The 27143-nt window shown below is 44.0% G+C and overlaps 1 protein-coding gene across 3 annotated transcripts in view; it reads right to left on the bottom strand.

Moving 5' to 3' along the window:
- KTN1 (kinectin 1) overlaps window positions 1-27143 on the bottom strand; it is a 111073-nt gene that overhangs the window by 15352 nt on the left and 68578 nt on the right. For 2 of the 3 annotated variants that reach the window (XM_074996238.1, XM_074996239.1), the window contains exons 15-32: window positions 25061-25129; window positions 24332-24369; window positions 24108-24198; window positions 18357-18391; window positions 18118-18208; window positions 16617-16685; window positions 15333-15370; window positions 14468-14558; window positions 14248-14316; window positions 11559-11596; window positions 10806-10896; window positions 10630-10707; window positions 8638-8675; window positions 7727-7817; window positions 7558-7626; window positions 6414-6451; window positions 4589-4679; window positions 1742-1828 (exon numbers count right to left, since the gene is read on the bottom strand). In XM_074996238.1, the coding sequence (XP_074852339.1) occupies window positions 1742-1828; window positions 4589-4679; window positions 6414-6451; window positions 7558-7626; window positions 7727-7817; window positions 8638-8675; window positions 10630-10707; window positions 10806-10896; window positions 11559-11596; window positions 14248-14316; window positions 14468-14558; window positions 15333-15370; window positions 16617-16685; window positions 18118-18208; window positions 18357-18391; window positions 24108-24198; window positions 24332-24369; window positions 25061-25129 (1212 nt within the window). The remainder of the gene's footprint in view (window positions 1-1741; window positions 1829-4588; window positions 4680-6413; window positions 6452-7557; window positions 7627-7726; window positions 7818-8637; window positions 8676-10629; window positions 10708-10805; window positions 10897-11558; window positions 11597-14247; window positions 14317-14467; window positions 14559-15332; window positions 15371-16616; window positions 16686-18117; window positions 18209-18356; window positions 18392-24107; window positions 24199-24331; window positions 24370-25060; window positions 25130-27143) is intronic. The other variant, XM_074996240.1, reaches the window with a different exon arrangement.

Genomic DNA, 27143 nt, shown 5'->3' with positions numbered 1-27143 from the left:
ACTCTGCTAGCGCATCTAAGACAGGGCTTGGATTTAGACTAACATAGGCTCCATAATTGCAAATATGTCCAACATTTTTTCTGATGTGAAACAATTCAGCAAGTTGGCTGTTTGTGATTTGAGGAGTTTATTTGCATAACATGCTGCACCAGTCTAAAGCATCCCCATTGAATTCTATAGGTTTGCTCAGCCATCTTATGAAAACATGGATTCTACTCTGCAGAGAAAAATGCAGCCTCGGATTATGTTGACTCTTCAAAATCAGTAATAAAAATTAAATGATACTTTAATAGTTAAAAAATCACAAGTTAGAATGCAGAAAGAATCCACAAAGGTTTTGATCAACTTGATCACCTCCAACAAAAATCCCTAATTTAGAGTAAAAAATGAAGAGGAAACTGTGTCAATAAACATTTGAACCAGGCCAAGAAAGCAATGTTATTACACTTAACAGGTACTCCCTGCCTCCTGTCCTTTCTGAGCCATGGACAAACCAGAATGTAATCATTAGAGCAGGGTGAGATGCTATAACGTGTCCTTTGCTGTGTGTGTGTTTTTACCCTTTGTGGCAATGGGAGCCCAATGACAAAGCACAGTATTATTTTAGGGCACTTTATTATTAATCAGGACCATTTAGGAAACATTTAGTTATATTTGTAATAGATGGGCTTGCATGGATGTTCTTCCATTCAGTTAACATACTCCACTTTATTCATGATTTCTGATTTTTTTTTAAACAAGGAAAGCTGTACCAACTGTGCTCAGGGCAGCTTTTGGGAAGCGTCCCTCGCTAATACAATTTTTTTAAAAAATTTGACGTATGTTACTGGGCTTTCTACTCTGCAGTTACTCATCTCCAAGTGACACCTGCAGCTTTAGTCATTTGGGAGCCAGTGTTAGAGACAGATGGGAGAAACATGAGACCATGAAGATAAGCAGTTAAATTAAATGTTAGTTGTCAGCAATATAGGCTTCACCGATAAGAAGCAAAATGCCAGTTTCATCAAAAGTCTTCAGATTAAGAAAGAGCAAATAAATGTAGAGAGAAATAGCTGCCCAAGCACACTTCTCACCATGCTGGGCTGAGCTAAGAGCATGTTGATCTCTTTTGAAACATCTTTGAGATTGTCTTCTTCCGGCTCTACGACCTCTCTCAACCCCCAAACACTTTATTTAAAAAAAAAAAAAAACAAACCCCAGAACTTTTACTATTTTCACACTTTGGAATTTCAGCTCAAGTTTCCTTCCAAAACAATCCATTGGCATTTCCATTATTTCACTCTGAATATATTTTTACAGTGGGAGTTTGCACTTCCCATGCTGTCAGGAATACGAATGTCTCATTAAATTGGGGTTTACAATTTTTATTGACGTTTTTACAAATAATCATCTGGTTGTTCCTATTCATCAGGCAATAAGATTATTCAGTCTGACACCAAAGAGAAAGGTCACTGACCACTGAAAGCAGTTCTGTCACAAGGACTAGAGTCTTGCTTTACACGGTTCACCACATGGACAACGATTCTAACAATTATGCAAACAAAAGCAAATCAGCATGCCCACAAATTAAAAAAAAAAAAAGCCATTTCAGACGACAGGTAGAAGCAGAGGTGAAAGTATATGAAAGCGCATTCAGAACAGACTATTTAAATTGCAGTAAAAGTTAAATGCTTTGATTTGAATTAAAAAACCAGCTGCAGCTTTGTTTCTAGCTTAATGCATTGTTTCTACCAGTTACAACCTTGGCAGTCTTGTTCACTTTGTCCTGCAGCAATTTTTCAGTTGATGCCAATGCCTCCATTGCTTTCCAGTTTTTCTCCCGAAGGTCCTAATCATTTTTAGAGAGAACGATTTCAGTTCATCCAATATTCAAACTGTTTCTGCTTTTATTTCAGAGGTACTGTTTGCATTACACTCAGTAATTTGCATTTAAATGCTGGTTACTGCAAGATGATTTTGCTGAGTAAAGTGACATACACTAGCAAAAACAAGTGTGATGTTTCAGTGTTTGAATGAAGCAAGAAAAATGCCAATTTCCCACAACAGACACCCTCCTGCATATTGAGAATTGTCCCAGGAGTTATTGTACAACAAAGCATAATATCACTGACCTAACCCCTCTGCACTTTGACTGCACTTGTGAGAAGAAAGAGGAAAGTACTCAGGAGTGAGGAATACAGACACCATACCACAGATTACAAAACAGAAAGTGTTAGGCATGTGGCGCTGCATAATCTAGAATGACCCACAATATATGTGGAACTGTACAGATTTAAGACCCAATGCTACAATAGGATCCCTTCAAGTAGATCCTCGCAGCAAGCCTGGAATGAGGGAGCTGGTTTGGTTTATTATACACAAAAGCTCATACCTGTTATGTGAGATTAAAGCCATCATGTCCAACTCGCTAGCTACATGTGACCATTTGGCTGGTTGAGTATGGGTAGCTGGCTTGAACAATAAATATATTTTCTGAATCATATGGCTAGTTAGCTACAGTAGTAGCCACAACAAGAAGTCCTGTGGCACCTTATTGACTAACATTTTGGAGCATAAGCTTTCGTGGGTAAGGACCTGCTTCATCTCATGCATCTGACGAAGCAGGTCTCTGCCCACCAAAGCTTATGCTCCAAAGTATCCATTAGCTATAAGGTGCCACAGGACTTCTTGTTCTTGAAGATACAGACTAACTCAGCTACCTCTCTGATACCTGTCACCATGTGAGTAGTGGACACATTATTTTGAAAATACATCTATTTTTCTTTAATCCCGTGGCCACACTATTTCAAAAATATATTTTTTGCTCTTTAATCCTGTGAACTGGTTGGACCCCATGGGATTAGAGAGAGACTCAATTTCATTTCTAACCCACCCCTTAACATTCGGTAGTTTTGCTAGAGTGGTAAGCCCATTCTGAAGCTTCCTGTGAATGACATAGTAATTTGCTGTGCTCCAACTTCTTTCTTGGCAAGGTCATCAAACACGTACTCCACAAGATAGCACATCGTAAGTCACAGTTTGGACTCTGGGGTCATGAGTTAACTCCATTTGAAGATAAATGTTGCACCTCCACTATGGGGAAAGGGTTGCTGGGTTGGGAAGGAAAAAGACTGGTGGGTCTTGGGAACTTGTCTTTCACAGCCTTCACACTCAACATTAATACCTTGGCAAGCTACTGATTAGGCTGCTGCATTTTTAGTTACTGCACAAAAAGCATGAAATCCAGACATACACTCAACATTTCTGCATCACCATTCTGTTGCCTGAATATCCCATCAGCCGTGTAGTTGTTACAGAACAGCAAGCATGTCCCAGATAAATTGGCAAGTGTGAACCTTTGAACCTAAAGACATCATCTCTCATTAGCTTTAAGTGGGACTGTGTGTGCAGTGAACAGGGTGCATACACCTGGCATTCCACAGAACATGAGCCAGGTAAACAGGAGACAAGATCAAGTTACTTTCTCATGAGGACTATCCTTTGAGAACACTCAGCTGGTCAGCTCTCCATCATTTCTGGTTTTGCTTTTAAGTTGTATTGTTTCTCACCATAGACAAGCCAGCAAGTTCTTCTCTTAGCATTTTTGTGTACTACACATGTCCACTCTACTTCTGCCAGACTTTCCTTGACTTGTGTGCATTAGAGAGATTGTCACACGTTTTGCTTTACAAATGGGTTTGATCTGATGGTTTCAGTGTTTCTATATTGATTTCGTCTCAAGAAATCCATCACATCCTCCTGCCCGTGGCACTGTGGGCTTCAGATGTCTGCTCTCCAGCCTGGCACAGTTTATGCACGTTGTGAAAGCAATGCAGTAGGTTAATGCTCATGAAGAGATGACCGAGAGTATCACTTCACTTGTCACCCATCAGCTGATCGCTGTCACAGCTGCCGTAAAAGGATCACTTGCCACCATTCATGGTAAGCAACTAGGATTAGACATTTTTAGTGGGGGAAGCCAAATGTGCATCACAAAGGTTCTAATATTCTGTGCTGTCCAAAACATAAATTAAAGGCAATGGCTTTTCCACCCCACATGGCAAATTCCTCAGCTACGTCTACATTAGGCAAAGTAAGTCGACCAAAGAGATGAAATTCTAGCTGCAGCAATTGCGTAGCTAAAAATCGACGTATCTATACTGGGCAAGGTAGATGGGAGAGTTTCTCGTGACGAGTACAGGGGTTGACTGTGACCCCAAAAGGTCGATTTCATGAGTTCCTACCAGACACACAAAATCCAACCCCAGAAGACTGACACTGAGCGGGTCGATCTTCCGGGAGAGCGTAGATGTAGCCTGAGTTTAAGAGTGCGTTCAACCACATTGAATTTAAGTTTGAGAACGCCTTTATAATTTGCTCTCCAGCAATTTCACCTTCCTTGGTGACTGCACACAGATTAACAAAGCAGCTCACATCTTTGGCAAACTAAGGACCACGTAGGGTAGCTGCTTCCAAGGGAGAAGTGAAGCAAGTCCACAGCTTGATACAAAGCTATACAACGGGATGTTTTCATGGCAGCAGAATGTTGGGCACTTTTTAGCTTTGTGCACAAAGAAATACTGCCTGAGTTTCTGCAGACTTTACTTACATTGTTCTTTTGCCTCTGTTGCTCAACAGCATTTTTCAAAGAGTCTAGCTCATTTCGGAGACGGGCGATTTCAGTCTCTTTCCCTGCAATACTGAATTTGCAGAACAGTCAGACACAAACTTGGAAATCTTTACATGCAAAAGATTTAAGAAACACTGATACTCTCTCCTACTCATGCTTTGCTTGTAGCAAAGGCAGACTAGCGTACATGATGTGCGACCCAGGCAAGTCTGGAAAGATTCACTCAGCTTGCACAGGGTCACAATCATGCACAACTCACTGAACAAGCAATAATTTCAAACACCTTCTCCTCCTCTGAAAGGTCTTGCATAACTGTGCCTCTTATGTCTTTGGCCAGGTCTACACTAGACCTGAAAGTCGAGCCTAGATATGCAATTCCAGCTACCACAATTGTGTAGGTGGAATCCATGTATCTAGGATCAACTCATCTGGTGTCCCTTACTCCTCATGAGAACAGGGAGTACCAGAGTTGGCAGTCGACCCCTGACGGTTCGATTCCACATGTCCCCACTAGGTGCGTGAAATCAAACCCAGAAGATTGAACCTGGCCAGGCTGATCTCCCAGCACACATAGACATACCCTTTGTTTTCATTCCTCCTGGTCCCAGTGCCTCTCAATCTCATTCTTAGTCCCGTCTGTTCCCCCCCCGGCCCCCGCCAACAGCTGTTCACTTAATGATGCTGCCCCTCCCTTTGGGCCAGCACCCCTCTCTCTCGTTATCCGCCAGACTCCTTTCTTCAAATCACTCCTCCAACTCACTTGTTCCAGAAACCCTTTCAACAGCTCATCCTGAGTCATCTACGTCCCCTCCTTCCGCAACAGAACACTGGGCATTCCATCTCGCTTAGATTGCGGGCTCTCTGCAGAAGGACGACTATGTCTGCAGAACCCAGCACCCGTCGGACCTCTCTTGTCCAGCACCCTCAGGATCTGACCGGTGATGGACGAGAGAATTTGCTGGACCATGGGAGGTCAATATTGTCTAGTAGCATTACCAACACATCTACTGCTTACTGGGCTCTTAGACACTTGGGGTAAATTACAACTAAACGACAGCACAGAACACAGAGCCAGGACTGGTGGCCCGAAACAAACTTTATGAGACCCAGGAAACTTGACCACCCCAATGTTAAGTAGACATCAAGACAACTAAAATCATGCCGGATTACGGATGTTGCCCGACAGAGTGCTCTGGATTAGAGAGATTTGATCTCTACAAGGTATTCTGCCATATTGCAGTGATTATAAACCAAGCAAAGGAAAAAAGTGGCAGATTTTAACACCCAAAAATGAGAGCAAGAGACCATTACACACCGGGTATGCAAGCACTGCAAGAACTTTCACACATGCTTCACTTACAGCCTGTCATACCCTGTCATTTCCTCCAGATGCTATTTAGGCCACACAGACAGTTTTCATGACATGCAGAAGAATTCACTGGAAAGCAGAGATCTAAAAATTCACGTTGCTCTGAGACTTAAATGAATTTTGTCTCAGCCACCCGACGTGCAAGGTGAACCCATCAAGTTTGAGAGCGTTTAAATATAAACGGTAAAGTGTGTTGCTTCCACTGTGCCCTCAAACACAGAATATGAGCAGTTGAGAGTTTGCAGAACACCTGAACTAGCGATTACAATTCAGAGTTACATCTGCAAATTCTAATTTACCAGGCACCAAAATTATGACGGACATTTCTCATACGCATGCCTGATACATCAGAAAACCCCTTGGCTTACAAGGGGCATGCTTTTTGGTGCCATAAAGGAAATCATACGTATCAAAATAACTACCAGCAATACTTACACTTGCAGTAGCTCACCACTTTGGACAGCCAGAGAAGCCTAGAAACAGACCAGAAATGCTTTAAAACAAGTTAACAGTACCTGGGAGGGCTACTGAGGCAGCATCTTGCTTTGCTCACCAGCACTCCCTGCTAGATCAAGCAGCAGCTTTAACAACGGCCTCCAAGAGAATCCTCTGCAGTCTTTTCTGACCAGAAGGTTGGTGACTGCAGCATGTGGCCAGACGGGTAGGGAATACAAACCCAGGGTGCAAAGTGGAGGGGTAATCAAGACGGCAGCAGGGAGACCCAAGGGAAAAAGGCGAGAGTAGGGACAGAGGGACCAGACACTCAGCAACTGAGATACGATCATAGATGTGTGTTTCCCTAACATGTCTTCAAATGAGGGATGGACAATGATGAATAGTGAGCGAGCCGCATGAGTGGCCCTCCACTTCAGTGGGCCGCAGCAGCCCATGGACCTCTGGGGCTCCACCTGCAGCCTCCCATGACCCCCCTGAATCCCCCCCATCCATACAGCAGGGCACTAAAGCCCCACACGTGCCCTCCCAGCACTTTCAGAGTGCACGACTCGCATGTAATTTGCTCAGTTCCTGCGCCTCTTCCCCCCTCCCTGAGCTAGAACCTCACAAACAGCTGATTTGCAGTGTTCTAGCTCTGGCAGAAACCGGGAGGAGTAGATGGAGTGTGAACTAGGCCATCCACGGCTCCAAATGTCCTGGTAGGGAGAGGGAGGCACAGGAAGTGCAAAGCTCCAGAGTCCTGATGCGCGAGAGGCGCGTGGGGAAGGGGGAAGAGTCGGAGGGTCCATGGGCTGCAGATGGGAGTCCCAGTCGGCCACAGGATGTCCACTGCTGCTTTGAATTGTTCCAGGATTGCTGCGAGTGATAAAGCCTGGGGATTAGCCGGCTCTGCATATTCCTGGCAATGAGCTCATCAGTGTCAAAAGTGGAGCTGAACCTACCAGTTGTTCCCTGTAAGCGGGGCACTTGAGTGGTCACCCAGGAAAGATTCAGGCGCTGCCCAGCTGAGTGGCAGAGCCCCCGCAGCTGCCAGCATGTAGTTCTAGTAGTGGTGCACACCTCTTGGCACGCATAAAATTTATTCTATTTACGGATAGAAAACAATTAGAGGGAGCACCGATACCTGCTTGCAGTTCTCCTGCGCTAGTTCTTGGATTTGCACTTTAAACCGTTCATTTTCTTCTTGTGCCGCCTATAGAAAGAAAAAGGCTGTGACATCTTCACCTCCGCGCATTCCTGTTTACCCCAGCACCTACTGGATAGGACCACTTATTCCCCTGTGAACATCTCACCTGTAACTCTTTTCCTTTGTTTGTAATTTCTCTCCCCCTTTCTTCCAACGCAGCCTCCATTTGCTTCATCTGGTCTTCCTTCCCCTTCAACCTGTGAAGTTCATTCAGGAAGTCAAGTGGTGCTTGAGTTAAAGCATGATGTGTCACTCTGGATATGAGAAGCTGATGCTCTGCAGGGTGCTGGTGTCACCACAGTGAAGCACCTGTACATTTACCACATATACGTGGCATAAGACACTAAGCAACGCCAAACTGGAGGGACAACCACAGCAGTCTCTGCACACTGGCGATCCATGATCGCTGTGCCAAGAAAGCCAGAAATAGCAGCAGCTGTGACAGTGCTGATACCTGCCTGCTAAGAACTGGTTGAAACCAATGAGTCATTTCATATGTCACCAAAACAGCAAATTCATCCCTATCAGGGTTCAGAACATTGGAACCAGAAATCAGGGAAGTTACAAATCCCCAAAACCAACTTCCAACTAGCTCCCTAGAAGAAATGAACCTGGCGGCTGGGATTTCAACCTCCAATCCTAGGTTTGGCCCAGAAGTGGCTAGAGCATCATCTGAACACGAGGCCAGGGATTATGGAAGGCAAATCAATTGGACTGAAGAGGCACAGGATATTACCAAGCCTTGTGGTAGATTCCCCACCCCGTCCATATGGGCCTGCATTTTAGAATCCTAGGGCAGGAGTCCTCAGGAGGTCATCAAGTCCAACCCCCATCTGGCTTTGAAATCTATTCTCTCTCTAGGAAGCCCAAGAAAAGCTATCTGAATCTAAGGCTTATTAGAGCAAAGCACATAAAAATTCCTGCCATTAAGTCCCACTGTTTTCAATTAAGACTGTCACAGCACAGAGAGCAGAAGGCGTAGAAGAGGACACGAGAGAAGCTGCTAGGCATACTTACAAGTTCTCCAGCTCCTGGACTTGTGACGCATCAGATACCTAACAAAGACCAGAGATGTTCAGACCCATTCTGGTAGCACAGTCAACACCTTCAGTTCAACAGCGAATATTTACATCAGTCATCATCATTATACATAATAGCTCATCAGTAGATCTCAAAATGCTCCACAAGCACTTTGAGATCTACTGGGAACGACAGAGGATGAAGGGCCACTTTCTAGGAAAGCCCAAAAGGTTTTTATGTCTGTTGAGTTTAAGCATTTATATGGCTCCAAAACCATTTAACGCTACATTAAAAAACAAAAAACACACACAAAACTGATGCCAAAGGGCAGAGATCTAACCCGACCAGCCTCTACCACCGCCAGCCACCCATAGGATAAATCACTCCTTAGCTCCAGGACTGAATTCAGACAGACAGACAGTTTGGCACCACCTCTTGTCCTCAGAAAAATTAACCAAATGTCAGCCCTTCAGAGATAATTCATGAAGCAGCTGCTAGCCAGAGGCTGTGCTGCTGGGCCTCCTTTTGGTGCCCCCTTGGAGGAAACAAAGAGCAAATCCCAGCCAATCACAACTTCTGCAATGAATCAAAGGGGAGAAACACTCAGATTCCAGGCCAGGGCTGGGGGTTGTGACCTGGGCCAGGGGATTGGAGTGCGGGTAAAAGAGGAGGGGAAGAGGACATGGGTTATGTAGGATAGGGGGCAGAGGGAGGGAGGGGCTGGGGTGCCAGAGGCAAGCTCTGGCTGGGAGATTTACCTGGGCAACCTCCAGCCAGCAGCCCATCAGGTTTCATAGGAAGACACTCTGCCTCCCCAGACACGACGGGGCCACATATCTGAATGGCTATGAGCTTGAGAGGAAGGGGAGGGAAGCTTCGTGCACTGCCTGTGCTTTAAACAGGCAGCTCTCATTGGCCAGAAACCAGCCAATGGGATTGTGCTGGGGGCAGGGGCAGTACCTGAAGCCTCTCCCCCCTCCCAGCCCCCGGGGCTCATCACTGGTGAAAGACAAACCAGGACCTGAAGCTGCTTTTCTATCAGTGTGTGGGAGGCTGGCAGAAAGCATCTGCATCCAGCCCGCTGGCCATATTTTGCCCAGCCTTGCTCTATGTGCACACCACTTCAGTTCGGCCTTATGGTGCCAAACAGCAGGTTACTGATCAAAGCCACAAATTTCAAAGGCTGCAAATCACCGGTGCTACCACCATTGCCTAGTCAGAAACCCCCTAATTTTTGCAGCTTTAGCCTTATCAACTCAAGCTAAACAGCAAGTCATTGCAAACCCTGATAACCATGTCCACATGGCCTTTTGCACTGGCTTAAACAGAGCCAGTCTACTTATGGAGTTATTCCAGAGCTGACACTACTCTTCAAATTCACACTCTTCCTTAATCCAAACTAGCTTTTAGATGCATGCGGATCTTAAATTGGTTTAAAATCACATCCCAAGTCAAACCAGGGCCAGTCCTTCCCCAAGAGCCATATGTAGAAGTAAAAGGCATTTGTCCACTTCAGGAGTCAGGCTGAGGTGAGCAATCTGGAAGTCCTGCCCTGCCTAGGACTGGGCTATTTAAACAGGAACAAGGAGTGGAACAAGACAGCGGGGAGTGTGTTGGAACTAGAAGTCCCACAGGCTCCAGCTGATGCCTGGGCTTTTCCTCAGGGCCCTGAACACTAACCTAACCAAAGGCTTTGCTTTGTGGACTAACTTGGAAGCTCTGAGCCATATCAGGTGAGGAGCTTCCAAACAAACAGTTTAGTCCCAAACCCTTAGTAAAAACCCATGCTATTTTGTTAACGTGTTGACTCTTCCTTTCCACAGGCTGTGAAAGTTAATCTGGTCACTGCACCCATGGGGGTGGGAGGCGAGAAATTAAGGCAGGGTGCACCAACAATGCCAGGCTGGGTCACAAAGGGCACATAGGTATCTCCACACCTTTGCACAAAGCCGCAGTTGTTGCCAGACCATTCTGCTCTGGAACGCATACCTGCTGTAGCTGCTCCAAGTTCTGACGCTCTAGCTCCTGCACTTTACTGGTTAAGTGGCTAATTGTATCTTGTTGACTCTGAGGACACAAACACAACACCGATTGAAGCACCTGTGTAAATTCAATATTCAGCAATATTGCACCAGGCATTTTTGGATATGAAAAAAAGGGATTACCTGAAACCACTCCCCTTTCTTAGCAATATCTTTCTCCTTCTCTTCCAATAAGGCCTCCATAGTTTTCACCTGTTCTTCTTTCCCCTTCAGCCTGTACCATGATGCACAAAAGCATTTTATCCATTTGAAAAAAACGTAATTTGTGTAGTGCGCGGGTGTGAGACACAAGAGCAGGCTGCGCAATCACAGGGCCCACTGCACTTTTTGCCAGCTCATGAGGCATATGAGCCCTGCCCTTTTACTCCATTTTAGCAGGGAGCTTGGAGGGTTCACCTCATCAGTGCGACAGCTCATTAACTGGAAGTGAGCCAAAGTTCTGCAACAGTGTACACTGGAGGCATTCCACACGCACATGCCTTCATCTTGAGAAATTTCCCTTCTCTACATGAAAAGGGCTGAATTAATAGACATGGAGATTTAAGTCACGTTTCTCCATAGAAGTTCAGAGAACAGCTGTGTAAGCTTCCCACAATCCCCTACTAGTGTTTCTCAACTCTGACTTAGATGTATCACCAGTCAGATCATTGTCTCTCTATGCCCACTGAACACCTGACAACTTCCCTGGCTACCTCAGGAAATAACCAAGCTATAGAGATGGTGTTCATAACAAGGAAGGCTTCCCACTAATCCTAGCTCATTTCACAAGAATGGACATCAGAGAAATGGAAGTGTTCTTAAAACAGAAGCTGAGCATGGAAACAAAGAAGGGTACCACAAAACAGGTTAGACACTTCTGCTAGCAACAGTACTTACAAGGTCTGAAGTTCCTTGACTTGTGAAGCGATCGATACCTAAAGACAACATCCAGAACTTACATCAGTCCCATAAAACTGGACTGCCACACAAAGTCCAGTACATAGAAGTAAATGAACAGACAGCTATTAACAATAGTTTGGGGGGCGGAAGAATGGGAAAACATGGCCATTTGAGATTGTTAAATGGGCCAGGGCCTATTAGGTCTGTGGGCAAGAGCTACAAAAACTTATTTGCACACATTAAATAATGATTTAGCACATCACCTGCCGTGTCAGAAACATTCCCGCACTGGGCCAACCTAACCCATCTGTGTTGATTCACAAACCACTCTGAGTAAAGTTCAAAACAGATGGTCTCTTAATAATTTAGATTTCAACACAAGAGATTTTTAAATTGGCTCTTCAGACTAATGGTGCCCCTTTAAGTCTCTGTCCAAAGGACCAAACCAAATACAGCATTTAATTTTGTGGGCGGATAAAGAGAGCGCCCAGGCTTACCTGGAATATTTTCTCTTTTGAATTCTATATCAGAATAGCAGACTACCAGCCCATGACCCATTCTCCTAGAGAGAGACCTGGCAGGAATCACAATAACTCCGTGCCCAGCAACTTCAGCAGGTGGGACCCTGCGCCAGTACTCCGTTAGTACCTGAACTATGTCCAAGGCCTTGTCTACAGCAGAAAAATGCAGAGTGGGAAGTAATGTTTGCTCCACTATAGGAGCACCTCATGTCTACATCTGCATGCACGCCCAAAAGCTTAAGGGGATCTAGTTACTGTTCAGAACAGACTAGGCACCAGAGCTGAACAGTGTCAGAGCCTCAGTTGTTTCAGCGCCAGTGAGGACTGGCTTGTCAAGAGGGCCCAACCAGCATACTACCACCATTCCATTGTGCACAGGGGTTTCACAGCATCTCTCACAATGCACTGCAGATGGAAGCTGAGGGCTGCAAACACACATCAATCACCTCCTGAGCAGCATTTCTAGGAGGTAGTGTCCTATGTCTCTCATGAGACTGCAGCTGTATAATGAGTTCAGTTCTGGGTGATCTACCAGAGAATTAAGGGGGGAAAGCAGAGTGATCCCAGGAGGGATTGCTTTGAGAAAAGATTAAACTGAAAAAATGAAGTTTAAGACTTTGCCTAAGACAGCAAACACCACCTAACTAACTATTTGAAGGCGACGAGCACCAACAAGAGAGGCAAGTGAGGGTAATGCACTGAGCTGTCACTAGGAACAATGGGGTGAAATTGAGAAAATAAAGTACAGACGAAATATCAAGCAACTGCCTGACAGCAAGATGGAGCGGGCAGCCTGCAAAACGGGCTCTGAAAGGTCACCCATTGCTTGAGGCATTAAAAACTAGTTACATACGAAACCTGCCTTTTTTCTGGCTCTTAGCTCCTGGTAAAGGGAATGAAAACTGACACTGCAAAGACTTGTTCTTTAAGGAAGAGAATGGCTGGCGTATGTCTGGAGAGCCCGCCCCCCCCCCCCCCCCGGCTTTAGAGAGGAAAGATGTGATTGGGCAAGAAGAAAATTTGGGCAAGAACAACTTTGAAACAGTAGCTTGGAGCTGGCAGAGCAGCTGAAGCAGGACAGTGAGAGGAAGCTCCTTCACTATTTGCACTCAAAGGGATCGGATCTCTGGAGGGTGCCTTGGCTGTGTTTAACGGTGGTGTGTAACTGCTGGAACTGTGCAGAGCTTTGAGCTACAGGACTTCCCACCAAGTGTCTCACCAGTAACCACAACTCGAGTACCTGTTACGGGGTGGCCATGGCAGACGTCTGTTCCATGGCAGCTTTATAGATTTGTACCCTATAACAAGGCCTTCATTCTGATTTGTGGCAATTTTTACCAGAAAGCTCCGAGGGTTTAATAAACGCCTTTTTTTTTTAAAATTGATTTTCACCTGAGTTTTGGACCACTCAGGACCTGAAGAGGCTGATTATTTTAAGAAAACCCCAATACACTTTAAGTAGATGTACTTGCTAAAACTAAAGTAGTCCAAATGTTAAAATGAGGCTGTCTGTTAAATGCCATGTCAGATACAGGCAGGTGTGCCTATGTGTACAGCAGTGCTAAATAAAGTCCCAGAACTTCCCAGACCAGACTCCCTGCTGTGGAAGAAAAGGCAGTATCTTAGAAACTTAGGTGGGCCTGAGGGGAACCCATGAGACCCACGCCCCGCTCCAGAAGTAAAGATGATGGCTCACTATCTCAGGCAGCTTAAGTAACTGATCCAACATCTCTCCTAGTAAAGCTGGCCTGGCAGCAAAAGGGGTAAACAGAGGCAGAATGAGGTTCCCAGATGATTCTCTCTCCACATCTTCTGAGCCACCAAGCTTGCCAGACTGCCCTTTCTGCTTGAGCAGGGAGTCCAGTCAGAAGTGCTCTTACTTCTCTGTTCATTGGAGGTTTCTTCCTGTCCCTCACAGTATTAGTCCTGGTACATTTCCAGAAAATTGACAATTTCATTGATTTTTGTATGTGTGGGGTTTTTTTTTAATTTTTGTAACACTGAAATTCCCAGGAAGTGTTAAACAAAGAACCAGAAATGAAAGGCCTTGCCTATAGCCAACTTCACAAGGCCTCATCCAGCCAGTCCCCAATAAAATAGATAGGTTAGTACACAAAGTATCCACTGCAAGGCTGCCTTATGCTTCCAGCTCTAAGGAACTTTACCTGTTTTTCCATCTCAAGCTGGGAATTTCTTACATCTTCTTTCAGAGCCTCTATTTCCTGTGTCAAAGCCTTTTCAATGACAAAACAGACAGGATTGGCCAATGAAGACATCACCCACAAAATGGATTCTACAAGTTTACCGCTACCTCATGCAACGCAAGCATAAATGGAAGTTCATGGCACAGGCACAGAAAGCAACAAGCACTATTCTGACAGGTACCTGAACCGTTTTCGACTTGTTTGCAACCTTTAGGGCTTCACCTTCCAGGAGCTCTTCCACCAGTTTTATCTTTCCATCCTTCTCATGGATTCTGAGCACAGAACAGAGAGGAGACATCACAACCTAGACGAAGTCTCTTCATTGTAGACACTCCCTGACTTAAATATCTGCATATGCAAACAGAGGCACACCGGCACCAAGAGGCACAGGTGGTTGCGAGGAGGAGCACACATGCTAGCCAGAGGAGCAGTGGGTAGTCATGCAGCCAGCGGCTGGTGCTTTGAAGGTGGAAACCACAACCTCTCTCTGCCAGCCGTATGGACATCCCCTGCTCCTCCGGTCCATGCTCAATGACCCCAGGGGTAGGGAGCATAGAGCAGCCAGGGGATGCGGCTGGTCACAGGATCTGGCACAGGGCCCATGGGGCTGAGGGACGTCTACAAGCCCCTGTCAGAATCTCCACCTGCCTCCTATCCTCCAAACCAGCCTTTACTCAAGCACCACCATTAAAGGTTAAATAAAAAACAAGTTCTCCTATTTCACATTACAAATATACACTATTTCAGCTACATTATGGGTTAATTAGGCTCTTGTGGGCTAGCCTGGGAGCCTAATTCCAGTTTAGAACATTGATTCTAGGGAAAATGTACTCCAAGCGCCAAACAAATAGACTTACAAATCAACTTTTGGAACACAGCTCCTATCCCCTATGCTATTTAGTTGATTGAGTACTAGATTTTCAGACACATTAGTTGAACCCCATGCAACACATCAATGCAAACTCTGTCCACTGATCAAAATTGAAAGTTCCAGAAGAACAGGGTGAACAGGAACAGAGGTATAAGAGCTTCGTAAGATGACTTACACTTTCTGAAGTTCTTCCACCATGGATTCGAAAGAAATCTGAGCAAAACAAATACTTAGTTCAGAGAGATGGAAGAGTTCAAAGTAACAGACAGGCAGTGGCAGTAAAGGAATGGAGGACAGACCTTTGCAAGCTCTAACAGACTGCTGTGAATTTGGATTGCATTTACAGAAGCCCAAAGTTTTCATCAAAGCTTGGGGATGTAACGGCTTCTGTGGTGATCTCGGGTGATTCCTAGGGGACCAGTGTCCCCATTGTCAGGAAACCCATCAAAGTTATTGCAGCTCACTTCAGAATAAACTTCCCCAGAAAGAAAAGGTTCAATGGGAGTTATTAACAGCCAATATTTTGTGAGATAAATCCCAGTCAGTGCTTCTTTAACAATGGCCAAGGCATACCATTAATGCACTGGAATTGCCTATGTCTAGGGGCCTTAGTCCTGCTCTAGGACCTCATCGTTACAGGAGCTGTACAAACACAGATCAAGATGACAGCAGCTTCAAAACCTCTTGCTGGCTCTCTCAGGCCCTGAAGGTCACCAATCCTTTTGTCAGGTCAGACATAGCATTCACCGTGTCATCAAAAATGCTGCGTACAAGCACAAGTCATGCTTTGTCACTCATGTGGGTAGGTTTATTAGTACATGTAGGTAAAAACAGGCTATCATGGATACATTGCACCTAAAAGACTTCAGTATCACCAGAGCGTGATCATGGCACTTGTTTCCATGAGCCTTTGGGAGGACTGCAATAAATGGGGACTAAGCTAATAGGGGAAGCAAGAGGCAGAGGTTTTCCTTTGCCAATGGGCTGGTTTAAGTGGGTTAGGATTTGCTGTTGGACTGCTAATTCCTCTGTTTAGATTGCTTTTGAGCAACCATTAAAGGAGGGCAAACTGGGGATAGATATTGTACATTTCTAGAACTCAAAAATCAGTAAATATATATATGCTGAACCTCTCTTGTCCTGTACTCTTGGGACCTGACCAGCTCCAGATGATAATTTGCCAGAACATGGGAGGTTAAAACTGTTGGTAATGCTGCTAGACACTTCCACTGCTTACTGGGCTCTTGGAAGACATGTGGGGTAAATTACAGCTAAATAAGAGCACAGAACATAGAACCAGAACTGGTGGCTGGAAACAAAATTTTATGGAACCACAGGGAGACTGAATTAAAGTCTTGATTATGGCATTTCCTTACTTTCAAGTGCTTGACTTTAAAATCTTTCTTGTGTTCTTTTAATGTAGTTTGTAAATCATATAGCTTAGGAGTTAATGTACTACCTGGCTGGACTGCTGAATTTGCAGATTTTGAACTTCTTTTTTCAAGGATGAGTTTTCTGCTCGAAGTGCCTTTTAAAAAAAAAAAAAGGGAAAAATGGAAACAGAAAAAAAAAATCAAAAATTTCTTCAGTGCTCTTCGGATGATGCCTAATAAAAGTAATACTCTCCTTCGAGTTTTAGATCTCTCAATTAAACTGACTCCCACTGAAACAGACTAGAAATTAAAAATGGGAAGAGACTGATTAGCTCAGATATCCCCATACCCTGCCAGACTAGAATGTTCTATCTAGTTTAGTTTTATACGTCAAGTGAAGCCAGTATTTTTTTCTTCTATCCTAAAAAGTTTCCTTTTCTTATTTTTACCACTGTGAAATAAGCATCACCAGTTTTGAAATATACACCCTCTTCAAACACCCATCAACTTTTCTCACCCCCCTAAAAACCTCCTAGCCAATATGTACACCTGCAGTTTATGTCATAGCACCATCCAGATAACAGCAACAGTCTCTCCTCTTCTCCTTGCCAGAAAGTATAATTAAAGGGCTAGGACAGAATTATAGTACAGCTGCATGGGTAAGAGGAGTGTGGAAACAATTCTTTCAAAGTCAGTCAAAAAAGGGTTTGCACCAAGTTGAGCAGTCACTGAAATTTCATCTGATACCAAGTTCCACGGCCTCTGTTCTGCCTCTGAACATCCTCCCTTCTCCAAAACAAACTTTTCCCTAGTGGGAGAGCTCTCGGGCAGCTAGAACCAACTCACTAAACTGGAGAGCTGTGAATGCAAGTCTTCAAGCCTTGAAAACTCACTCACAGGGAGCTGCAGTAGTGGAAAAGCACCAGCATGATGTGCCCAGTGCAACTTTGGTTGCTTATCAACCAGGCTGTTGCTTTTAGTGCAAACTAATTTTTTCCATGGCAGTTGGCTTCAGTCTCTGGTGGAGCCTGTCCCTTACAAATACATAGATCTTCAAGCCCAGATGGGTGTTTTATAGGAAAGGTGCGATCTTCTGGGCAGCTGCACATGGACGCAAGTGCCACACTGCCACTATTGCTATCTGGGCTTCCTACAAATCTAACATTCGTCCATGATGATGTAATTACAAATACTTTTATTGTCCACTTAGAAGTAAGTTTGATTGGCCTACTACTCTTAGAGTAGAAAAATCACAGAAGCCGAAGCAATAATCCCAAGAGTTTAAATAGCTTTTTCTAGACAGAAACTTGCAAGTAATGACTCTGGACGTGTACACCTTCGATCGCATTTGTTTTTTATTCCTGTCAAACTAGAATGTTACCAAACTCCCCAGGAAGAATATACTCATCTAGCTAGTGCACAAAAACCTCGGCAACAGGATGTGAACAAGTTGTCTCCAAAAAAAAAAAAAAAAAAAACATGACTATCTTGGAACCCTGACAGGGGACCCAGAGACAAAAAAATTACACATAACATGAGACACTGCTGTGTCTATCTCCCACTGATAATAGTGACTGAGATTTTTACCTTCAAGTCCTCCTCCCTATTAGCCACTTGTATGAGCCCAGCTTCCAATAGTTCTTCAACTGTCTTTATTTTATCCTCCTTTTCGGTAATACTGAGAAAGTAAACAAGTGGGTTACAAGACATTTGCCAGGAAGAAACAGCTGGCCCTTCAAGAGATTTTCAGGGAAAAAACAATAGTAATCTCACTACCACAGGATCAAATATGTATCTGAGTTTGACAAGAACTAAATAGCCCTTACCTCCTTTCCAGTTGCTCCAACAGCTCTTTATTAGCCTACAAATTAAAGTAGGAAAAGATGGTCACCAATTGGATCAATATTGATTTAAGATATTAGTAAAAGAAAGGACCGATTAGTATGATCATTAAAAAACTGGTTAGTTTTTGAATTAAAACTAGTCAAAGAGGTAGAGTTGTCATACGTGTGCCCTTAATAGTGCTGCTGCAAAGAGGAATGTGAATCTGTTAGAATAGTGGGCTCTGGGCCAGGCCAACTTTTGCCCTCTTCATATTAGCTCACAAACAGCAAGGAGTTCTGGACATCACAGCTGATTTCCAGCTGTCCCCTAAGTTAGACGATGAGGTCAGTAGCATCCAGGGCAGCCAACACTCTGCGGTGCCTGGCTCTCAGTTTCCTGCCCACACCCCCGAACACCTTCTAGTGCAAACAAGATGAGCTTCTACATTCTTCCAAAACTGTGCTCAGCTGACGCCTCACGCACCAGGCTCTGGCTTGTGCACCTGTGCAAGGGCCAACAGCAGGGCATGCTGGCAGCAGCCTGTGTAATGACAGCCTCGAGGAAGAAGCAGCTCAAGAAAACCCTGCAGTGACTCCAAGATGCCAGTTAAGAATCTCTAACTGTCACCCTTTAGAACAATGGAGCCATTCCAGGGGTAGAAGCTGCTACTGGAGACTGGAACTGCAGTCGGACATAAAATAACTCCAACCAAACAGACTTCAAAATCTGAGGCAGCAGGATGTATAGTAGAAGGGTAAAGCAACAGCTTTTGCTGCTGCTTTTTATAGGCAGCCACTAACAGCTTGTCTGCTAGGTAAAGAAAAAGGTATGTGGCGGTGGGGGAGGAGCATTCCAGTTAAGAGACAAGGAATTAGAGTAAGGGCATGTCTTCACTACCTGGAAGATCAACCCGGTTAGGGTCGGTTTTCTAGGGTTCAATTTCATGCACCTAGTGGGGATGTGTGAAATCAAATTATCAGTGGTCAACAGTTGACCCCTGTACTCCTCAATCTTGGAAGGAGTAAGGGAGGTTAATGGAAGAAGTTCTCCTGTCGACTTCCCTCAGTGAGGGCAGCCAGATAAGTCGACTGCAGACAAATCGACTCCAGCTGCACAATTGCTGAGTGTAAACCTAGCCTAAGAGTAACCACCGTTCTTTACGCAAGTCAGTGGGCCTTTAGACAAGGGAAGGTGGATTAGAAAAAGGTGCAGTCGGGTAGACTGAAAACACAAAGGCATACAAACTTAAGGTCCATTTTAGTTTTATGTTGCTTATGGTGAAGCCTAGCATTTTTGTTGGCTAAGAAATATGGCACTTTTGCCCCTTGTCCTGTCACAGGTCTCTGCCGTAGATGAAAGGCTACTGCCACAGAACAAGGAGGCCTCTTGGTGACAAACGACTTCCAGGTCCTCTCCAGGGAAAACTATCAGGCAATTCAGTTTGGCAACTGGTAGGTGAGTGACACAATGTGGTAAAAGCATCAGTCTGCAGCAGGGACCGGACCAGTGCCCTGACTGAGGGAAGAGTGTCAGACCACCTTTGCAAATGGACAGAATTTCCTGAATGATTTACATCAGCAGTGAAACCAAGAGCACCAAAAGCAGTGAAGGAGTTAAGGGACCTAACCCAGCGGCTCTGCTCCAACATACACACAGAGAGCTGAAGGTCAGTGGCAGGATTTCTTACACCTCCCATTCCTGTTCAAGTGAATACACTAAAACCTTGGCTCAGATAGGAAAGGCTCTTAGTAACAAGCGGCTGTGTGGGGCAAATGAGAAGAACCATACCACTGGCTCCAAGAACCTACCTCCACACTCAGCCTTGCATCACATCTATGTATAGTGACCCACGACAAAAAGACAGAGCAGCCCTGTACCCATTAGCTTGCCTTGCAGAATGACCAGTTTTTATTGCCACATGTCACAGCCAGGAGTCCCCACTATCTGTTGAAGGGCCCCGATCTGCTCCCACACTGGGGCACTAGTCTCTAATCTCACTGATTAACTCAAGCAAGAGAAGGAGTCTCATGCATAGTGACAATGACGTGCAGCTCCTTCCACTGCCAGAGCGCGTCTCATTCTCCTGTAACACCCTGCCCTTCCATACTATGTGCTGCAACAAGCCCCAACCGACCAAGCTATAATTTTAACACACTGTCTGAGAGCTCATCAAGACCCATGGGGAAGGAGAAGCCCATTCACAAGAACACCCATTGGGCAAGCCTCAAAAATAAGGATGAAAAACACCCCCAGGGATTTTGAACCTAGACATCTCGGATGTCTAAATGGCCCCGTTGGTGGCTTGGCCCGGTGGCATACATACAACAGGAAAGAGAGAGTGTCAACCTCTGACTTGAAAAGTCACTGGAGGAGGGTGTAGCATGGCTTACCAAGTTATATTTAACCCATGAGACTGGCTTGTCAACTGCTTGGATAATCTGCCCCCTGTTTTGACTCAATATTGGCTTCCAGAGGATCTCTATTGGATCCTTTACATCCAGCAGGTTGACTTAGCGGCTAGGGTCACAAAGGACCTTCCACCTTGCAGTACTGAAACTAGAGCTCTGAAAGCAATGGCAAATGCAGCTGAGCTTTCTCCCAACTTGCCTAGGGAGCCTCTTTGAAACAAAAGCCAACAGCACTGGCTTGAATAAGACATCAATGCATATCAATTGTACGTGCTCAGACAAGAGAGCCTGCAGCTTATGAACTTCCAATTCCAAGGCTTTGTTTTGACCCTTAAGACTCTGGAAGGAGACAGCAAGCCAACAGTTCAGATCTCCAGACCCAAACTGCTTTATTTTGTTGGCTGCAAGAAGAACTGCTTTTCCCTCTTTCTTGCTTCCTTGAAATATACAGACTTTTGTCCCCAGACATCCAAGAGAAATAGTCCTTATCCTCCAGCTGTTGATCTGTATGTGACACAGTGAAATCTCTTCTCTCCTTCGACAGCACACCACTTATTAATACCAGTTCAACCTAGTGCTGGATTTTACAAAATGTTCATTTTGTAAAGCACAGGTTTTACTATCACTTCCCAGGTGCTTGCAAAACTACCTGAAAATATTTAAGAACACAGCAAAAACAGATGTATTTGCAGAGTCCTGCATTCTCCAGCTGAGGGATTAGATGCCTACAAGATGGCAAGTAATCATACTGTGGGTCCCTCCTCTCCCTTTAACAATCACTCTCAAGACAAAACAGTTTCTCTGGAGCACAGTACAAAAGGAACCACATCTGAACTGGGAAATCAAAACCATAAAAAAGGGCAGAGCTACGCTGGCTTGCTGGTTTTGAAACACTGCATTCCAACAAACACCATTTTCACAAATTACTGCATAGACACTTCCCCTGAAACTGGCATCAACTTAGTATTGCTTGAGATGCCAACTTTGGAACTGTGAAGAGCAGAACATAAAAGGTGTTTCTTTACAGACTCTGGAGAGAACAATGAATTTAGGATCCCTGGGATCACTACGTTATCATCCATACTGAAAGCATCAGGACTACAGCTGGGCCCTCACTGCTCACCTTTGACATCCTATTAGCTCAGCTAAAACCCATATTAGTTTCTATGCACTTGAATTCATTTTACAGCTCTGTATGGAGCCCTGCACAGACATGAAGTTTGTACCTGCAAAAAAAAGCTGCAGATATCCACATTGACGTCCAAGGATGCAGAGACCCACGGATATATAAAGCAGACATCTGCAAATTTACAGGGTTCTAGATGCAAAATTTGCATCTGCATCCATATCTGCAAAAATGAGCCACGGATATCTGCATCCATATCCACAGATGCAGATATCTGTGAATATGAAGTGGATATCCTTGGATTTGCAGGGCTCTAGCTATTTGTCCACAATTTGCCGATTGTCTGCACATGTGCTGGAGAAGACAGGAGATGCAATTATTCATCATGCAGTTTTGTTTTAAAATTTACATTTAGCTCTAGCAGCATGTATTTTTAGATCCCAGCTTCCATCACTTGTACCAATGATTTTCAGAATCCTTAAAAATGTGCTAGGCACTTTATAGACTACAAAACCCATCATTTCTACCCAGAAGCTTTATCAGGCCAGTTTAGACAGGAAATGGATATAACCAAAAAGGGAGAACCAGAGTTGTGATTAGAGCTGGTGATTTTTTTTTTTTTTTTTAGCCAAAAGACACTGACTGTTGAAAAAATGAAGATTCAACAACACGAACGTTTCACAAAAATTGTGTCCATTTAGCCAAGTTGTATGCGGTGCCAAGAAAAACCACTTAAATTGGGTTCAAACCAATGGTTTCAATTTTTCCCCCCCAATTAAAAATGTTTTAAAGCGCTTATTATCCAAATGAAATGTACTGAACTTTTGATTCCTCCATATGCTCAAAGTTCCAGAACTTCACCCTCAGGTTGACATGAAGCATTTTTTCCCCCCAGAATTCCCAACAGACTAGAAGATCAGTTATTCACACAAGTAGTTACAATTGAGAATCAATTCATTTTGCCCTAGGTTACTCATCCCATTTTCAACAAGAAGTCCTGTGGCACCTTATAGACTAACTGATATGTTGGGTCTTTGCCCACAAAAGCTTGTGCTCCAAAAATCTGTTGGTCTATAAGGTGCCCCAGGACTACTAATTTTTGAAGACACAGACTAACACAGCTACCTCTCTGACACTCATCCCATTTTGTCTTTTTCTCTCCGATGCAAGACAGCTACATCTCTCAGCATTCCGGGGGCGGGGGGGCGGTAAATAAATTCATTTTGGGGTCTGTTGAAAAGCATCTGACAGTCCAGATTTGGACCACAGTCTGCCCATTGACTTACCCTGTTTTTTTGGGTTACACTGGAAGGTCATGTCTCAGCTCACAGTGGAGCTAATCTTGTTTGGGAAGAGGTGCAAAAGTGCTATCCCACTTTGCTGATGGAACCACCATCAGGAAGCAGACCTTGGTTTATAAAGGTCTACATTCACATGCAAAGATGTCTGTGTAACACCCAAAAGGTTGACTCAAACCAGGGACCTCTGAAACTTAGTGCAGGGGCTTCTACAGTTTGAGCTAACACCAGCTGGCTCTCACGTAAGGCTGTAGAGAAGACTCAGTCTCTTTCTAAGTCGTCTAGGTGCCACTACATGAGACAGTGAACCACGCTCAGCAGGTGTACACCTTACATTTGGATAGGTTTTGTTGTTTCTTTCGTAAATATGTTTTGCTGTTGTGTGCACCAAAGACAGAAATACATATAGCTCTGCACAAAGGAATTAAAATGTGGTCAGAACTATAAACTTTAATGAATGGCTTAGTCATCATATAACAGAAGAGGCGTTTTAAGTGAAAAGCAAAAATCAGATATTTTTACCTTTGTTAAGGATTTTAAGAAAAATTTGTAATCACATCACCAGCAACACAGCAATCCAAACCATATATGCACCAGTACCGAGGGAGATGTATTTCCAATATGAATTGCAGAAAAACCTGCATATGGTTATTACTGAACGTCTTGCCCTTTCCAAAGTTTCATTAACTATTTAGAGGCAATCACTACATTTAAATGGATTTTAACATGGATATAATTAATTACATAGCTTGCCACTAGTGCAATGACATCCTGATAGGATGCCAGCACAATCGGATATTTCTGTTTACAACTGAAAACACACAGCCGCACTCTGTAAATCAGAGCAGGTGTTTATACTATTACGAAATCTTTCAGATATTTAGAAGATGCTACTAATAAGCTTAATAAAGAGCACAGTACCTTGAATTCTTCCCTTGTGTTTGAAACTTGGGCAAGTTGTCCTTGTAGCTGCTCTTCAAGTGCTCTTATTTTGTCGTCTTTCATATGAATACTAAGACAGTAAATTACACAGTTAAAATGCTTCCCTTTTCTTACAAAAAGCATCAACTCAATTAAAGGTACAAACAACAGTCTACAAAAAACTGATTACCAAATGCTGGTTGGATTTATTTTATTTAATCTACCTTTTCTGCATCCTTTCCACTTCATGTGCAGCAACGGCCTAGATATAAAGAGGATTAACAGTCTTAACATATTACATCACAAGACCCAATCTACCTCACATTCCCCAATACTTCAAGCTAAAATATGGCAGTTTTGCTGGTTCTTTCATCACATTAGTCTCCAGCATAAGTAAAAGGAATAATGTTCTCTTTATTCATTTTTAAATATTGCAAATTCACAGTTTCCATATTGTATGGTCAACAACTGGTACTCTGCACTGGGACTCAGATACCCGGATTCATCATGATGAAATAAAAGTGCTTTCAACTATTTTAGTAACGTGGCCACAGGACAGAAAGGCGAAGGGCCAGATGTTGAGAACTGAAAACAAGGAAGGGTGAGCATATATGATTATTTTATATAGTTGTCAAGATTTCACATGCAATCATCTGCATCTGTATTGGAGGAACAGATTTGAAAATATAAATTAATTTGTATTAAGAACAAATTTTTACTGTTTACTCAAGTAATTGGAATGCTCAATGAGCATATTTTTTAAAAAGAAATTCCTTAAGTGTTCAGTTTCTCAAAATTCATCTCTAATTAGCCCAGATCCGTAGCCTTCATACTTTCACCCTCCTTCAAGAGTAATTTCATTCAGATCAGCCAGGCTACTTGCAAAGGAAGGTACTACTCAGCTGTATGTAAGGCAAAAAACTGGCAATGAGTTAAGTAAACAGTCTTTTTACCTGTTCATTTGTCAGTGTTTGTAACTTCTGCACCTCCGTTTTTAGGGATAAATTCATATTCTGTACAACCTACAAAGAAAGAGATAAATTCATTTGCTTTTTAAAGACATTATTTCAACTCGCTCTGTATTCTCCAGTGCAAATATTCCACTCACCCTAAAAAGGGCCAAGATCCTGATCTGTCCAGGGGTTTTGGGGAACACACGGCCCCTTTGCTTCCCTCCACCCATTGGCACCCTATATAGTTCATTGTAATCAGCTGTTTGCCAGTTTCACTGAGCCTAACAAGAGAAGTGACACTCTGGCTCCTGTGCGTAATAAAGACCTTGTGCTTGAATCTACATGGTATCAAACTTTTGTTCCTTCACCCTAACATTAACACAAAGAGAATTCCTGAATTCCCTGTAGGATGGCCAACTTTCTAATGTCTGAAAACTGGATTTCCTGAGGCACCATCTCTGCCCCATCTCTTTCCACAGGTCCATCCCACTCATCTCTTCACCCTCTCCCCCCAGCACTCTGCTCTTCCCCATTGAGCTCCAGCATGTGCAGCTCCCAAGGACCAGCAACCCCCAAGCTGCAGCAGAGCATCTGAGTGTGCAGGCCAGAAAACAACTGCATTGGATAGACCAGGCAGCATTGCTGGCGAGGTGGGACACAGCCCTCCCATACAGCAGCCTTCCAACTCCCTCTGAGACGCCTGCCCAGCAGTCCCTGCCCACTCAAGCCCTCCCCACCCTGGAGCTACCTGAAGGTGTGATTGGGAGAAGTGCCAGCTAATGGAGCAACTCACATTCCTTCCCTCCTGGGCACAGTTCCTTGCATGCTTGGAACCCCTGACCCGAATTCCCAGGAACTCTTGCATTCCGTCTTCCTCTGCAGCCCTGCCCCTTAAAAGGAGCCACCCATGGCCTGAGATGGTGCATGCATGTGGCCATGGAAAGAGCTACTTCAGGGCTGAGCTACAGGCTGCCCCTTCCCTGCCAAGGTTGCAGTAACCAGACACTGCCCCATTCCCTTTTTGACTTGACTTTCCATTGGAAAGCCAGACACCTGGCAAACCTATCTCCTTAAGGTTCACTGTCTGTGTAAACCACATACTTAGCAGGGAGATAGCTCCTGCAGAGATCTATTGGGAGAGGAAAAAGGGGCATAAAGAGTGAGACGGGAAAAATCTGCAGATGATACTAAACTGCTCAAGAAAGTTAAGAATAAAGATGACTGAAGAGCATCAAAAAGATCTCTGAAAACTAAATGATTTGGCTACAAAATGGCAAATGAAATTAAATGCTGATAAATGTAAAGTAATGCACACTGGAAAAAATAATCCCAACTATATGTACAAAATGATGGGGACTAATTTAGCTATAACCACTCAAGAGATCTTGGATTCATGTGCAGCAACCGTCAAAAAAGCAAACAATGTTGGGCATCATTAAAAAAGGGATAGAGAATAAAAACAGAGACTCTTTTATTGCCTCTATACAAATCCATGGCATGCCCACATCTTTAATACTATGTATAGATGTGTCACCATCTCAAAAAATGATACTGGCATTGGAACAGATTCAGAAAAGGGTAACAAAAATCATTAGGGAGTTGGAACAGGTGGCATATAAAGAGATTAAAAAGACTGGGAATTTTCAGCTTAGAAAAGTGGCAACGAAGTAGTGGGGGGGAATTTGACAACTGGGAGAAGCTGGGCCACAGGAGTAGAAAACAGGCCGTTTTTCTTAACTCTAACATAAAATACCCTGCTGCAAAATGCTTCAATGTATATACTTAAGATGAGTGGTTTGGCTGTTTAAACTGGGTGACTAGTGAACACTGATTCCAGAGGAGGAAGAGTCTGCCTGAGTTCCAGTTGGAAGTTTGTGCAACCATTTGGAGATAAGATGTTGCAGAGCTTTCTACTCAGCAGATTGTAGGATCTTTGGCTACCAAAGTCTATAACAGACTCAATTTAAGCTTCTGGGAACTCCCAATTTCTTCTCTGTTCTGTGGGATGGACCTATCGACACTTAATTTGTTGTTCTTTATGTGCATGTGTGTGGAACTGTAAAGATGTGGATTATAAAGTAAC

The sequence above is a fragment of the Carettochelys insculpta genome, chromosome 6, assembly GCF_033958435.1.
Source record: "Carettochelys insculpta isolate YL-2023 chromosome 6, ASM3395843v1, whole genome shotgun sequence".
Classification (NCBI taxonomy): domain Eukaryota; kingdom Metazoa; phylum Chordata; order Testudines; family Carettochelyidae; genus Carettochelys; species Carettochelys insculpta.
The sequence above is the reverse complement of the archived record's forward strand: the minus strand, read 5'-3'. Positions and strand labels throughout refer to the sequence as shown.